Consider the following 17,350-nt stretch of genomic DNA (forward strand, 5'->3'; position numbering starts at 1 on the left):
TACCACATTGGGCACAACAATAGACAATATTGGCCACCAAAAATGTGACTTTCCTCCACCTCTGACCCAGGAATTAATTTTCCAATGTAAGCTCTCTGAGGCAGGCACCAGTCACAGATTTTGTTTTCCAGAACTGCTGGACAGTACGTGCACAGTGCTAAAGTGTATACTGTTCAGCTGTTGCTGCCCATCCAGACAGCTTATGCTTTGTTCATCTAGCTGTAGGTGCCTTCCCCAGAGAGAATATTCTTTTACTTGCCATTCCTTGTCAAACTGGTCTTGAATGAAAGAATATGCCCACAAGTTCAGATGCACAGCACCAGTCTCACATGCAATGCCATTTTGACAAGACATGGCAAGAAAAATCAAAGGATAAGCTGTCTGGAGTAGGCACCTTTAGCTGAACAGTATGCACTTTGGTGTTGCGCATCTGACTTTGGCATTGTTGCACCCGTCGGTAGCAGATTGCTGCAACCTCTGCTACTCACCTCTCTTTTCCCTGCACCAGCGATTCTCAGATCCATGGAGGCCTCAGCCTGCAAACGCCGCCTTCCTCAGCGTCCCCGGGATGGCGCGGGCGATCCCATCCGCCATCTTGAATCAGGGATTACCTAGAGCACGCGTGCCAGGCCCTCTCTTATTCACGTCATGGCGGGAACCTCGGGGGCGTCCCATCCGCATGACCTCACCCGCCAGTGTATTTAATCCATCCAACCTATGCTTCCTACGAGTTAGCAAGGACTTCCTTCCTGCTTATTCCACTCCTCTTGGAGACGCTTTGCTTCGCTACTCTGAACTCATTCCTGAACTCATTCTCTGAACTCATTCCTGAACTCCTGGACTTAGAACACCTTAGGTACCCGGTCCTCGGAGGCCTTGTCATGTTCTGGCTATCCGCTCCTCGGAGGGCCTTCCTGCCTGGAGAATCCATCTATCCTTGTTTGGGATCCTGCCTAGTTCAGCCTTGTGAGTACGCTTTTCATTTCTACCAGCTTGCTGACGGAACCGTCGGTGTACCCCATGCCTCAGGCCACTCCGTGCTCATCGCACTTCTTCAACACTTCGGAGTAAATACCACCATCTATCTTGCTCTACTGACCTCCTGCACCTCTCTGAACTACTACTCACTGATTCTCGGCGTACCCCGCTCTGCGAGTCACTACCAGGGATATTATCATTGAGCTACCTCACTACTCTGGACTGTGTCTTCATTCCACTCTGTGGGTATTACCCATGCTCTAGTCTAATAGGCACTAGTCTAATAGACTGTGTCTGTCTCCAGTGAGGCCACACCTATCGTAGTGAATCCCCACAGGGCTCCTCCCTGTGGGTGGAGTCAGCTCTCACTACGATGCAGGGTCCACAACCATACCAGATTATAACAGGTGTCCTGTTCAGTGGTAGGTGCCCCCCTAGAGAGTTTATGCTTTATTAAGCTAGATGTAAGTGCCTGCCACAGAGAGCTTATGCTTTGATTTTACTTGCCATTTCTTGCCAAAATGGCCTTCAATGCAAGAATTTGCTCTCTAGAATGGGCATTTACAGCTAGCTCAACAAAGTGTAAACTCCCTGTGATGGGCATCAACAGTGAAACAGTACGCCAAAGTCAGGATGTACAGCACTGGTATACTATTCAGCTGTAGGTGCCCCCCCCCCAAGAGTATTCACTTGAAATTAAACTCCTGGGTCCAAGGTGGAGTAAATTTATATTTCTGGTTGCCAAATTTATTCTATTGCTGCGCCCAGTCTGGTAGAAGCCAGGCCCAGTGCCACCAGGTGTGCAAACCGTGCAATTGCACAGGGCGGCACACCTGATGAGGCAGTATTGGGAGCAGGGAGAGGCCTGAGCTGCTGCCAGTGGACCCGATCCCACCAGAGGCGGAAGAAGCAAGAGACCTGTGCTGACGCTGGTGGACCCGATCCCACTGGCAGTGGAAGAAGGAAGCTTGTGCTGCTACCAATGGATCTGATTACACCAGCGGCAGAAGAAACAGGAGGTCATAGCAGAAGAGAATACAGGAAGTGCTAGCACCATGAGTGATGAACTACCTGAGGGCCAGCACATGAAGAGGAGCTGCAGAATGGCTGCTCTCCACAAAGAAGAAGGTACAGGCTGGCAATGGCAGTGGAGGAGGAATGACCCATATACCCTGACTGCCTGGACTGCATGTGTGTGTGTGAGTGAATGGGAGGCTGCCTGTGATGGGCATGTGTGTGTGTGTGTGTGTGAATGGGATTCTGCCTAAGATGGGTGTGTGTATAAATTGGAGCCTGCCTGGGATGGTTGAACGTGTGCACATGCACGTATGGGATCCTTTCTGGGATGGGCAGGGGGTGTGTGTATGAGAATGGGAGCCTGCCTCGGAATTGGGTGAATAGGAGCCTGCCTGGGATGTGTGGGTATAAATGGGAGTTTTATTGGTGTGTGTTGTGTGTGTGTACATGCATGCATGGAAGACTTCCTGGGATGAGCACGGTGTGTGTGTGTGTATGAGAATGGGAGCCTGCCTGAGATTTGGGTGAATGTGAATAGGAGCCTGCCTGGGGTGTGTGGGTATAAATGGGAGTTTGATCGGTGTGTGTGTGTGTGTGTGTGTGTGTGTGTGTGTGTGTTTGTGAGAGAGAATGGAAGCCTGCCTGGATTGTGTGTGTAAGAGAGAGAGAGAGTGAGAGAGAATGGGAGCTGCCTGGGTTGTGTGTGTATGTTTATGTGTATGTGTGAGAGAGAGAGAGAGACAGAGAATGGGTGCTGCAGGTGGATTCCAACCTGCCAGCAGCTGAAATGAAGATGAGGGACTGGGGCTAGGTAAATCCCAACCAAAGAAGAGCTGGAGATGCCTGCCGGTTTGTCTGAGACAATCTCAGGGTGAGTGAAAATCAAAAGTTCCCAGGTTTGGAGAGTGAGAATTTTTAATATCCTTTTTAGTTTTTTTTCAGGTATTATTTGATGTGTCTGCTATTTTTAAATATTTTATTAGTGTTTAGGACATTTAAAAAATGGTACATGAGTTTTTAGTTATTTGATCTTTTAACCATAGCTTTTTTTTTTTTTGAAATATTAGTTGTTTTTAGTATTATGATTATGTATTTATTGTATTTCTTGCTTTTATTGTTTGATGATTGAAGAATGGTGATGGTTCTATTTTTTCATTGTTGCACTGCATAGAGTGTCTGGCTTCTTGCGGTTTCCAGTTCAGTTATTGTCTATGCATTTCTATTTCTACTTTTTGTTGCTCTATTCTGTATTTGGTCAGGGTCTGTTTATGTTCTGCATGTGAGATGAGGCAATTTCCTAATAGGAAGTGTATTAGTGTATTCAGGCTTTCAGAGGGTCAAGCCCACACACAACACACATCACAATAGGCCTAATACCATATGCGTTCCAAGGGTCTTTTTTGCAGGGATTTCTGGCTGGCATCACAGCAGTGCATGTAAATATAATGTAAGTGATATTTTTACCTCAGAATACTGTGATATTATTCATGTAAAATATAAATGCATAACTCTTAGCTGTGAGTGTGTAATGTGTCGGGGGGGGGGGGGGGGGGCCTTGTGCAAGGCTAGGGCACTTAATGCCCTTGCACCAGCCATTTTTCAGGGGACAGTGTCAGTATCACTGAAGGGAGCTGGGTCTTTTTTGGGTGGGCCTGGGACAGAGAATGAATGAACGGGGGTAGGACGGGGGCAGCACAGTAATTCTTCTCACAGGACAGCAAAAAAGCTAGCACCGGCCCTGGTAGAAACAGTTAGACACTACTTCACTGGGCACTGCAATAGTGTAATATGGCCTTCAGAAATGTACTCCTGTTCTGACCCAGGAATTAAATCTCCAGCGTTAAGACAATGTGCTTTAAGCGGTCTGTCCTTTAACGCACCTGCCTGCATTGCTGGGGAATAGTTAATGCCTTCTTTTACATGGGATCTGGATGCACAAGTGCTAATCACACTTAGGATTTTTTGTGCTGTTTTTTGGCACTAAAACTCATTTTACATATCTGGGTAAGGTTAGTGCCGAAAAACCCACTCTAAAACTGGAGTAAAAACCCGTGGTAGGCTCAACGAGGCTTATTACTTCGGCCCTATAGAGACTTCGCATGGTTATACTGCGCTGCTGAAGAAAATCAAGTGGAGGGTACAAACCCTCGCAAGTTTTCAGTGTTGATGAGAGTGGCCTTTTCTGCAAGCAAAAGTCCATGCCAGGTTTTAAAGCTGCCAAAGATGATCAGACTGACATTCCCTCTCTAAAAACAATTAACAAATCAATATTAAAAGCTTGTTTTTGGTAATTTCTTTTGACTTGTTTTAGACGTAGCAGGCATGTCCAGGTTTTTTAATGGAAGCCAACAGGAAAATAGGGTTAATTATCTGGAATTTCGATACAGACAAGAAATAGGTTACAGTAATTTTTTTTTCTGTGTCTTGAGGGAGTCCTATGCCTCTTGTGTTGTCTGGTGTGTTTTATATTCGTGTCTATGGAAAACATTTGGCTCTAGTTCATTCTGCGCAGTAAAGTAGTAACATAAGGCCCAAAAATTGAAAGATGGTCGTTCAAGTAATTTGGTTGGATAAAAGTTTCCAGCTAAGTTCAAGGGATACTCAGTGGTAAGGCTATGCCACTGAATATCCACCATCAAGCCATTACTTAGCTGGATAAGTTATAGCTGGCTATGTTAAACCACTTGTTCGCAGGTATAACTTACCCGGATAACTTATCTGGCCAAGGCTCAATATTGCTACTTGTAATGACGGCAGAAAAGAACCAAATGGTCCATCCAGTCTGCCCAGCAAACTTCTTATGGTAGTAACTGCCACACCCTGTGATTTTACCCCATGTTTCTGTTAAGGGTAGTAACTACTGCTTCATGCATTTATCCCCAAGCCTTATGATAACCCATTAAAAATTACTGCTAGCAACATTTTTACTGGGTGATGAGCCTTCTTGAAAATTCAGACAGTGCAGCTTGACGAGCTTTGCTTCTGGATTTGGTCATAGAAGCAGTCCTGTGCTTTTCCCCTTATGTCTATGTATCTGTAACCCAGACCATAAAAGTCAGGGCCCTCATCGGTTGTTGTCTGAATCCAATTTCCCTTTTCTCCCTGTTGTTGAAGCAAAGGCTTATTGGTTAAGGGTAATAATCCCCTTGCCTTCTGTTAAGGCATGGGGATTATTACCCCATGCATGCTTTTCTTCATTTCCATCCTCTAGCTTTTAGGGATTCACGATGTTTACCCCATGCCCCTTTGAATTCTTTGACTGTTTTTGTATTTACTATCTCCTCCGGAAGGTTATTCCAGGCATCTACCACCCTCTCTGTGAAGAAATATTTCCTGACAGTTCAGAGTCATCCCCACTGGAGTTTCATTTTGTGACCTCTAGTTATATTGATTCCTTTCCAACTGAATATTTAGATCCTTCAGCCTCTCTGCATAAGTCTTCCGATAAAGATCCCACACAATTTTGACTGCCCTTCTCTGGACTACTTCAGATAATAGATATTAGGGATGTGCAGAGCAAAATTTTATGTTCATATTTCTTATGTCCGAAAGTGGGTCCCACTTGCGGCCAATATGGACATAAAAAAAATCTAATGAGTTGGGTATATGTACATATGTCGCCCATTAAAGTCAATGGGGGAAGGATTTCCAGCCTATTTTTGGCTGCAGAATTGTGGTTTTCTTATCAATTGGCCCAGGAGAGAGTTCCCTTTCCTTTGTGCAGGGAAGTACTCCCTGGAAAGGGTCCACCCCTAGAGTTGTGTGTACCCGGTGTTTACATTGGCGTCCAGTGAATATCGTTGGCGTCTAGTGAATTCCGTTGGCGTCTAGTGAATTCAGACGGTACTTACGCACTTCAGCAGATGACAAAGGAATTGGAGGATCTCTCAGAAATAAGAATACGTGTGGGAACACAAGGTCTGGATGAACAGGCAGGCACAGCAATGGAGTTAAAACAGCAGTAGGAACACAAGGCCTGGATGAACAGGCACTTCCTTCAAGGACAGAGGTCAATCCCAGCTAGGGACACAAGGCCTGCATGAACAGGCACAGGAACTAGGTTAAAACACTGGTAGCTCGCCAGCATCTTTCTGATGCATGCTAGAATATTGGCAGCGGTATGGGCATGGTCCGTCAGGTGGGTGTGCAGTAAAGCCCACCTCCACCCTCATGCTTGTTCAGGGAAGGACTCCCTGGAACGGGTCCACCCCTAGAGTTGTGTGTACCCGGTGTTTACATTGGCGTCCAGTGAATATCGTTGGCGTCTAGTGAATTCCGTTGGCGTCTAGTGAATTCAGACTGTACTTACGCACTTCAGCTGATGACAAACAAATTGGAGCCTAGGATCTCTCACAAATAAGAATACGTGTGGGAACACAAGGCCTGGATGAACAGGTACATCATTCGAGGACAGAGGTCAATTCCAGCTAGGGACACAAGGCCTGCATGAACAGGCACAGCAACCAGGTTAAAACACTTGTGGGAACACAAGGCCTGGATGAACAGGCACAGCCACTGAGTTAAAACACCTGTGGGAACACAAGGCCTGGATGAACAGGCACCGCCACTGAGTTAAAACACCTGTGGGAACACAAGGCCCGGAAGAATGGGTACAGCAACTGAGTTAAAACACCTGTGGGAACACAAGGCCGGGATGAAGAGGCGCAGCAGTCGAGCACAGAGGTCGATCCCAGCTAGGGACACAAGGCCTGGATGAAGAGGCACATCATTCGAGGACAGAGTTCAATCACAGCTAGGGACACAAGCCGCGGAGGAAAAGACACTAACCAGGATCCTCCAAGCCCTCATTTTCTCCAAATTAGACTACTGCAACTCTACATTTCTTGGACTCCCTTCCTCATACACAAAACCACTCCAAATGGTTCAAAACGCAGCAGCCCGTCTACTAACAAACACTAGGAAAAGAGACCACATTTCCCCAGTCCTAAAAGACCTCCACTGGTTACCAATTCAGTTCAGAGTCATTTACAAATCCATCACCTTGATATACAAAATCTTTCACCAACACACCATAATCGACCTACAAATTCCTCTCCGTTTATACAAATGCACAAGACCGACCAGGGAAGCCTACAGAGGATGCCTCCTTGTTCCACCCTCCAAAACCACTTATCACAGCACCTTTAGAGATTGAGCCCTTTCCACAGCAGGTCCACCGTTATGGAACTCCATCCCCCCAGATCTCAGAAATGAACCTTGCCTCCTAACCTTTCGGAAAAGACTCAAGACATGGCTTTTCAGGCAAGCCTTCCCGAACTGCACCTAACACACACCATCAATAAATTCTCAGCTCAGAAGCTGTATATATTGGACGCCATATTTGTAATGTACTCTTGTATATTTTTATATTCTACACATGTATATAATTAACCTCCTCTATCCCTCTTTATTTCTTACACTCCCAGTTCATAGCCCCAGTTAATTGTAACTGCATCTCTTCACCACGTGTATTTATGTTATAGGTTGTTTTCTTTGCACCCCTGTTTTCTGTAAAGCGACATCATGTGAACGATTTCATGAATGCCGGTATAAAAAAACCTTAAATAAATAAAATAAATAAGTAAGTACCGCAAGGGAAAGTTGAAAACAACTTTGAAGAGGGAGTTCAAGAGGGCGTGAAATTGTAAAGAGGTAAATGGGTGGGGTCCGTGCAGTCCGCCCGCAGGATTCAACCCGGCGGGTTCGGTCGGACCGGGGTTTCGGCGGATCCCCCACCCCCACCCCTTTCGCGGGGGGTGGGGGAGGGGCGGGGAACGCCTCCCGGACGGCCCCGGCCCCCGCAGGGCGCATTTCCTCTGCGGCGGTGCGCCGCGACCGGCTACGGTTCGGCTGGGAAGGCCCAGGGGGGGCAGGTGGCCCGCTGCTCCAGCGGCGCGTGTTATAGCCCCCCCTCCCGGCGTTTCCTCCTTCCCCTTTGGCAACTGTTAACTTGTCTTAACCTCATTCACTACATCTATGCAGACGATGTTCAGATTCTTATTCCCATAACAGAATCTATTAACAAACTTGGCTATTCTTACAAGCCTTCCCTGATCCTTCAAACTTTCACTAGATAAGTAAAGCTACTCAGCTTTCAATATGGAACTTCGCCCCTCCAATATTCTCCTCATTTAGCTACCCTACTTATGCACTTCAGAAAATGACAAAGGAATTGGAAGATCTCTCAGAAATAATAATACGTGTGGGAACACAAGGTCTGGATGAACAGGCAGGCACAGCAATGGACTTAAAACACCAGTAGGAACACTAGGCCTGGATGAAGAGGCACATCATTCTAGGACAGAGGTCAATCCCACCTATGGACACAAGCCGCGGAGGAAAAGAAACTAACCAGGATTCCCTCCGTAACGGCGAGTGAAGAGGGAAGAGCCCAGCGCCGAATCCCCGCTCGTCCGGCGGGCGCGGGAAATGTGGCGTACGGAAGATCGCCTCTCTGGCGCCGCTCGGGGCCCCAAGTCCTTCTCATCAAGCCTCAGCCCGCGGACGGTGTTAGGCCGGTAGCGGCCCCCGGCGCTCCGGGACCGGGTTTTCTCGTAGTCTGTTTGTTTGGGAATGCAGGCCAAAGTGGGTGGTAAACTCCATCTAAGGTTAAATACCATTTCCGGCGCGTGTTATTGCCCCCCCCCCCCCCCCCGGAAGCAGCTTCGCCGTTTCCCCCGCCGTTTCCTCCTTCCCCTTTGCCAACTGTTAAGTAGTCAACCTCATTCACTACATCTATGCAGACGATGTTCAGATTCTTATTCCCATAACAGAATCTATTAACAAAGCCATCGCACTTTGGAACAACAGCTTACAAGCCATCACTAATCTCCTCAACAGTCAAAGCATGAGATCTTATTAAGAAACTGACATTATCCTCAACAAATTCTTACTCCTAGCAAAACCTATACCAAGTAAGTACACAGGGGTCTGTATTTTCATACCCCATTGCTTGCTGTTTGAATACCGCTCTTGCCGTACCGACCCGCAGGGTCCACCTAGGGACACAAGCTGTGGAGGAAAAGAAACTAACCAGGATTCCCTCAGTAACGGCGAGTGAAGAGGGAAGAGCCCAGCGCCGAATCCCCGCCTGTCCGGCGGGCGCGGGAAATGTGGCATACGGAAGACCGGCTCCCCAGCGCCGCTCGGGGGCCCAAGTCCTTCTGATGGAGGATCAGCCGGCGGACGGTGTTAGGCCGGTAGTGGCCCCCCAATAAAACCACCAAAGACTGCTTCTATAAACTGCAAGTTTAAAAAAGGATAAGACCACTCTTCCACGCCAAGCACTTCAGAACCATCCTCCAAGCCCTCATTTTCTACTACTGCAACTCTACATTACTTGGACTCCCTTCCTCATACACGAAACCACTCCAAATGGTTGAAAACGCAGCAGCCCGTCTACTAACAAACACTAGGAAAGGAGGCCACATTTCCCCAGTCCTAAAAGACCTCCACTGGTTACCAATTCAGTTCAGAGTCATTTACAAATCCATCACCTTGATATAAAAAATCATTCACCAACACACCATTATCGACCTACAAATTCCTCTCCGTTTATTCAAATGCACAAGACCGACCAGGGAAGCCTACAGCGGATGCAATGCCGGTATAAATAAATAAAATAAATAAATAAAATCAATAAGTACGTAAGGGAAAGTTGAAAACAACTTTCAAGAGCGAGTTCAAAAGGGCAGGAAACCGTTAAGAGTTAAACGGGTGGGGTGCGTGCAGTCCGCCTGGAGGATTGAACCCGGCGGCGGGTTCGGTGGGACCGGGGGTGGTTTCGGCGCATCCCCCACCCCTTTCGCGGGGGGGCGGGGAACGCCTCCCGGACGGCCCCGGCCCCGTCCAGGAATAAAAAAATAAAGTAAAGCAATAAAATCAATAAGTACGTAAGGGAAAGTTGAAAACAACTTTCAAGAGCGAGTTCAAAAGGGCGGGAAACCGTTAAGAGTTAAACGGGTGGGGTGCGTGCAGTCCGCCTGGAGGATTGAACCCGGCGGCGGGTTCGGTGGGACCGGGGGTGGTTTCGGCGCATCCCCCACCCCTTTCGCGGGGGGGCGGGGAACGCCTCCCGGACGGCCCCGGCCCCGTCCAGGAATAAAAAAATAAAGTAAAGCAATAAAATCAATAAGTACGTAAGGGAAAGTTGAAAACAACTTTCAAGAGCGAGTTCAAAAGGGCGGGAAACCGTTAAGAGTTAAACGGGTGGGGTGCGTGCAGTCCGCCTGGAGGATTGAACCCGGCGGCGGGTTCGGTGGGACCGGGGGTGGTTTCGGCGCATCCCCCACCCCTTTCGCGGGGGGGCGGGGAACGCCTCCCGGACGGCCCCGGCCCCGTCCAGGAATAAAAAAAATTAAGTAAATATATAAAATCAATAAGTACGTAAGGGAAAGTTGAAAACAACTTTCAAGAGCGAGTTCAAAAGGGCGGGAAACAGTTAAGAGTTAAACGGGTGAGGTGCGTGCAGTCCACCTGGAGGATTGAACCCGGCGGGTTCGGTGGGACCGGGGGTGGTTTCGGCGCATCCCCCACCCCTTTCGCGGGGGGGCGGGGAACGCCTCCCGGACGGCCCCGGCCCCGTCCAGGAATAAAAAAAATTAAGTAAATATATAAAATCAATAAGTACGTAACGGAAAGTTGAAAACAACTTTCAAGAGCGAGTTCAAAAGGGCGGGAAACCGTTAAGAGTTAAACGGGTGAGGTGCGTGCAGTCCGCGGCCCCGGCCCCGTCCAGGAATAAAAAAATAAAGTAAATATATAAAATCAATAAGTACGTAAGGGAAAGTTGAAAACAACTTTCAAGAGCGAGTTCAAAAGGGCGGGAAACCGTTAAGAGTTAAACGGGTGAGGTGCGTGCAGTCCGCGGCCCCGGCCCCGTCCAGGAATAAAAAAATAAAGTAAATATATAAAATCAATAAGTACGTAAGGGAAAGTTGAAAACAACTTTCAAGAGCGAGTTCAAAAGGGCGGGAAACCGTTAAGAGGTAAACGGGTGGGGTGCGTGCAGTCCGCCTGGAGGATTCAACCCGGCGGCGGGTTCGGTGGGACCGGGGGTGGTTTCGGCGCATCCCCCACCCCTTTCGCGGGGGGGCGGGGAACGCCTCCCGGACGGCCCCGGCCCCGTCCAGGAATAAAAAAAATTAAGTAAATATATAAAATCAATAAGTACGTAAGGGAAAGTTGAAAACAACTTTCAAGAGCGAGTTCAAAAGGGCGGGAAACCGTTAAGAGTTAAACGGGTGAGGTGCGTGCAGTCCGCGGCCCCGGCCCCGTCCAGGAATAAAAAAATAAAGTAAATATATAAAATCAATAAGTACGTAAGGGAAAGTTGAAAACAACTTTCAAGAGCGAGTTCAAAAGGGCGGGAAACCGTTAAGAGGTAAACGGGTGGGGTGCGTGCAGTCCGCCTGGAGGATTCAACCCGGCGGGTTCGGTGGGACCGGGGGTGGTTTCGGCGCATCCCCCACCCCTTTCGCGGGGGGGGCGGGGAACGCCTCCCGGACGGCCCCGGCCCCGTCCAGGAATAAAAAAAATAAAGTAAAGCAGTAAAATCAATAAGTACGTAAGGGAAAGTTGAAAATAACTTTCAAGAGCGAGTTCAAAAGGGCGGGAAACCGTTAAGAGGTAAACGGGTGGGGTGCGTGCAGTCCGCCTGGAGGATTCAACCCGGCGGCGGGTTCGGTGGGACCGGGGGGGCTTTCGGCGCATCCCCCACCCCTTTCGCGGGGGGGCGGGGAACGCCTCCCGGACGGCCGCAGGGCGCATTTCCTCCGCGGCGGAGCGCCGCAACTGGCTCCGTGTCGGCTGGGAAGGCCCAGGGGGGGCAGGTGGCCCGCCGCTCCGGCGGCGCGTGTTATAGCCCCCCCTGGCAGCAGCTTTGCCGTTACCCCCGCCGTTTCCTCCTTCCCCTTTGCCAACTGTTAAGTAGTCTTAACCTCATTCACTACATCTATGCAGACGATGTTCAGATTCTTATTCCCATAACAGAATCTATTAAGAAAGCCATCGCACTTTGGAACAACAGCTTACAAGCCGAAGCCACCACTAATCTCCTCAACAGTCTAAACCTGGTCCTCAATGCCTCTAAAACTAAACTCCTCTTCATTTCCTACAAGCAAGAAAACCTCCCATCTCAGATCCATCACAAACACCTTCTCACCCACAAGCATGTGAGAGACCTGGGAGTAATTATAGACAACCGTCTTGACCTAAAGAATATGATCCAAACCACAACTGTAAGATATAATATTATATCTTAATGGGCCTCGACAAAGGAAACTCTTTCCTATTGATCTTGTTAGACCTTTCCGCAGCGTTCGACACGGTCAACCACGCCATCCTCCTAAACCAGCTTTCGTCCATAGGAATCAGCGGCACCGTCCGATCCTGGTTCAAAACGTTTCTCGATAACAGAGGTTACAAAGTTAAACTCCAAAACAAGGAATCCTCAAGATTTGACTCTGTCATAGGAGTCCCTCAAGGTTCTTGATTATCTCCGACCCTATTTAATATCTATCTTCTTCCTCTCTGCCAACTTCTTACCGACCTCAATCTAAAGTACTTCCTTTACGCAGATGATATTGAAATCATCATCCATATCAAAGACACATACTCTAAAACACTTGACTACTGGGAAACATGCCACCAGAAAATCAAACAAGTAGTAAACAACCTACACCTCATCTTAAACTCATCCAAGACAGAAATCCTACTCATCTCTCCTGAAAACAATATCTCCAACACTACTCTTCCCACCAACCTACCTACCACACAAGTTACAGACTTAGGAGTGATAATAGACAACCGGCTAAACTTCAAGGCACATATCAACAAAACAACCAAAGACTGCTTCTATAAACTCCAGGTTCGGAAGAGGATAAGACCTCTTTTCCATGCTCAAGACTTCAGAACGATCATCCAAGCAGTCATTTTTGCGAAATTAGACTACTGCAGTTCCCTATTGATAGGTCTGCCCTCATCCTATTCCAAACCACTACAGATGGTTCAAAATTCAGCAGCCCGATTACTAACAGGCGCAAGAAAGAGAGACCACATATCTCCCATTCTGAAAGAGTTACATTGGCTACCCGTCCACTTCCGTATCATCTATAAAGCCATATGTGTCATCTTCAAAACTATTCATCAACGCATCTTATGCACTTTAGCTGATGACAAAGGAATCGGAAAATCTCTCAGAAATAAGAATACGCGTGGGAACACAAGGTCTGGATGAACAGGCACATCATTTGAGGACAGATGTCAATCCCAGCTAGGGACACAAGCAGCGTAGGAAAAGAAACTAACCAGGATTCCCTCAGTAACGGCGAGTGAAGAGGGAAGAGCCCAGCGCCGAATCTCCGCCACTCCGGGTTCGGGGATCTGAACCCGACTCCCTTTCGATCGGCCGAGGACGACGGAGGCCATCGCCCGTCCCTTCCGAACGGCGCTCGCCTATCTGTTAGGACCGGCTGACCCATGTTGAACTGCTGTTCACATGGAACCCTTCTCCACTTCGGCCTTGAAGAAGAATGCTCAGTCTGTTTAAAAGAACAAAATTAACGGACCCACTCAAGGAATATGCTCAGTCTGTTTAAAATAAGAAAATTAACGGACCCACTCTGAAGGTCAATGCTCAGTCTGTTTAAAAGAACAAAATTAACGGACCCACTCAAGGACTATGCTCAGTCTGTTTAAAAGAACACAATTAACGGACCCACTCTGAAGGTCAATGCTCAGTCTGTTTAAAATAGCAATATCAACAGACCCACTCTGAAGGACAATGCTCAGTCTGTTTAAAATAACAAAATGGAACTGCCCAGCTAGGGACACAAGGCCTGGAGGAACAGGCACATCATTGGTGGACAGAGGTCAATCCCGGCTAGGGACACAAGGCCTGGAGGGACAGGCAGGCACAGCAATGGAGTTAAAACACCAGTAGAAACACAATGGCTGGAGGTACAGGCAGGAACAGCAACGGAGTTAAAACACTTGTGGGAACACAAGGCCTGGAGGAACAGGCACATCATTGGTGGACAGAGGTCAATCCCGGCTAGGGACACAAGGCCTGGAGGGACAGGCAGGCACAGCAATGGAGTTAAAACACCAGTAGAAACACAATGGCTGGAGGTACAGGCAGGAACAGCAACGGAGTTAAAACACTTGTGGGAACACAAGGCCTGGAGGAACAGGCACATCATTGGAGGACAGAGGTCAATCCCAGCTAGGGACACAAGTCGCATAGGAAAAGAAACTGACCAGGATTCCCTCAGTAACGGCGAGTGAAGAGGGAAGAGCCCAGCGCCGATTCTCCACCACTCCGGGTTCGTGGATCTGAACCCGACTCCCTTTCGATCGGCCGAGGACGACGGAGGCCATCGCCCGTCCCTTCCGAACGGCGCTCGCCTATCTGTTAGGACCGGCTGACCCATGTTGAACTGCTGTTCACATGGAACCCTTCTCCACTTCGGCCTTGAAGAAGAAAGCTCAGTCTGTTTAAAATAAGAAAATTAACGGACCCACTCTGAAGGTCAATGCTCAGTCTGTTTAAAATAGCAATATCAACAGACCCACTCTGAAGGACAATGCTCAGTCTGTTTAAAATAACAAAATGGAACTGCCCAGCTAGGGACACAAGGCCTGGAGGTACAGGCAGGAACAGCAACGGAGTTAAAACACTTGTGGGAACACTAGGGCTGCACAGTAGATGCCGGTCAGACACAGCGATTCATGTCAAGAACATGTGCTGCAGTGCTTACTGCTTACATTATCTTGAGCATAGGAGGCAATTGGAACTGCTGCAAGGCTCCTTTCAATAGCTTTTATTCATCTTGCCATTCACAAGGAAAATCGGGAAAGCCAAGCACTGGCAGGTTTACTTTCAAAAACACTAGCATTTCCATCAAGACCGGTGAAAGCCTTGAGCGGTGAGGGCTCATGATATCCCCTGTCATTGAAAAAACACGTTCACTGGGCACACTTGTTGGTGGACATGACAGATATCCTTCAGCCACTTTGGCTAGGTGTGGCCAGACAGTGGACTTGTGTGCCCAATATGCCAGCGGATCTGTCTGCGTATTCTCTATCGGCTCTGAGAGATACCGTTTCACTGACAGCTCTGCTGCTGTCTCCTCCTGTGCTTGGGAGGGCTGAGAGTCACTCAATCCAGTTACTTTCTCTCTCGCCTGTTGCACTACTGATGTATCTTTATGGCCAACATGCCTTGGGCGTTCTGACGTTGAGGTGGAGGCACTAGTAATAGTATCTGTCACTGACACAGTCCTTCTCCTGCCAGGGATAGCAGCAGCACAACTCTGTGACGTGCCTGCTGTTTCCACCTGTGCTTCAAGCCTAATCTGTCTCCGCCTATGGTGCTCCTGTTCACGGACCTGTGCTAACAACAGCTCCTTCACAAATGACAGACAATTGGTCTGTAGGGCGATTTTACCTTTCACACGGGGATCACAGACAGAGGCGAGCATGTATGTGCTGTCCTCTGTTAAAGGCCTTAATCTGTCTTTCACCTGCTGCTGCAAAACGTCCACACACTGCAGCACCTCAGCAGTCATTCCCTCTTGCCGTTTAATGCCTTCCAAATGGTCATCCAGGAATTTCACTATAGGGATGATGTCAGCCAAGGTGGAACTTCTGGAACTCAGCTCCTCCGTGACGTCCTTGAAGGGCTGCAGGATTTTTACCAGCTGACTCATGACTAACCAATCGTGATGCCCTAGGGGATTCTGTACACCTATGTCTATTGTACCAGAAAGTTCATGAAGGGGTGTCTGCAGCTCCAATAACCTCTCCAGCATCATAAAGGTGGAATTCCACCGGGTGGGAACGTCTTGAATGAGACGCTTCTCGGGCATATCCAAAGCAGTCTGATTTTCTCGGAGAACCTGCCCCGCCCTGACACTTCTGTGGAAGTGTGCTGCTATGTTCCTGCACTTCTGTATTAACCTACGCAGGTATTCAGTCTCCTTGTCCTTGGACTCCAAGCCCAAACCTGACTTCACTACCAGATGCAGAGTGTGTGCAAAACATCGGATGTTCTTAAACCGCCCATCGCTTATTGCCTTAACCATGTTTGCACCGTTGTCTGTGACAAAAAAGCCTGCCCGCGTTTTACTGTCTCGCTGGTGTACTTTCCAGCTCGCCAGCATCTTTCTGATGCATGCTAGAATATTGGCAGCGGTATGGGCATGGTCCGTCAGGTGGGTGTTCAGTAAAGCCCACCTCCACCCTGATGCTTGTTCAGTAATAGAGCTGCTGGCTGCCCCTGCCTCTGCCATGTCCCACCAGTGTGCTGTCAGAGAGAGGTAAGAGTGTGCAGCATTCATGGCGGTCCAGATATCGCAGGTGAAATGCACTCTTCCGTCTGCCTTACCTAGCAGTGCTTGCACGCGACTGACACAGTGCTTGTACAGGCTGGGGATGACCTTTCTACTAAATGTGGTTCTGGAGGGGACTTTGTAATTTGGAAGTACGACCTTCAAGAAACGTTTGAAACCCACATTCTCAACTAACTGCAGGGGCTGGTCATCAAGGGCAATCATTTCCCCAATGCTCCTGGTTACTACTTTTGCGGCTGCCTGCCTCCTACCCCGGGATAGCGTTACCGCACTCCACCCCATTTCCTCCATGGTGCATTGTCGCTTCTCCCACATGTCAGTGGGTTTCTGGCCTGCCGCCTGACTGCTAGAAGGGTATGAGGGCGTGGGCTGACTCTGCTGCTTTCCTACCACTGCACCCTGGTTGGAAGGGGAAGGGGTCCCCTGACGGAAAATGCTACCATCCCCAGATGGCAGTAATCTTGTTGGGTGTTGCCTCTTAACATGATACTCCATGCCAAAATTTGACAGATGTCCCAGTTGCTTGCCTCTGCTAATATCCCTGGCACAGTAATTACACCGAGCATAACGCGGGTCTTCTGTCACTTTAAAATGTGCCCAGATCGCAGATTTCTTTTGTGATCCTCCTCTCTTTCCCGCCCTGGGGGTGGATGGTGGCACTGGAGTTGAGGTACTACTGGGTGTGGGTGGTGCACCCACTGCACCCGGCGAAGCAATGCCAGCGGGGGCAACAGTCACCCTCTGTCTCCCTTCTGACAGCTCTTCCTCCTCCTCGATATCAGTGGAATGTCTCCCCTGCCGCAGATTTCTGGAGGTGGAGGCTAAAACAGGACTAACTGACAATTCTACCGAAGATTGCTCAGGTATAACATCTTCCGTTTCTGATGAGAATCCCATCCAAGAAGATTCTTCTTCTGAATCAGAAGCTAACAGTGCCAGCGCTACCTTGTCACCGCAAAGTTTTGCAGGACACTTCTGTCCCCTGGCTGCTCTTGGGTGTGTAA

At 48.6% G+C, this 17,350-nt stretch overlaps 1 protein-coding gene across 1 annotated transcript in view; it reads left to right on the top strand.

Annotated features, from left to right (window-relative positions):
- Positions 1-1,939: 1,939 nt before the first annotated feature.
- Positions 1,940-17,350, top strand: part of STRIT1 (small transmembrane regulator of ion transport 1) — a 40,902-nt gene continuing 25,491 nt past the window's right edge. Inside the window, exon 1 of the mRNA XM_029617187.1 lies at positions 1,940-2,106. Within this exon, the coding sequence (XP_029473047.1) occupies positions 2,034-2,106 (73 nt within the window). The 5' untranslated portion in view covers positions 1,940-2,033. The remainder of the gene's footprint in view (positions 2,107-17,350) is intronic.

Source organism: Rhinatrema bivittatum, chromosome 9 (assembly GCF_901001135.1).
Source record: "Rhinatrema bivittatum chromosome 9, aRhiBiv1.1, whole genome shotgun sequence".
Classification (NCBI taxonomy): Eukaryota; Metazoa; Chordata; class Amphibia; order Gymnophiona; family Rhinatrematidae; genus Rhinatrema; species Rhinatrema bivittatum.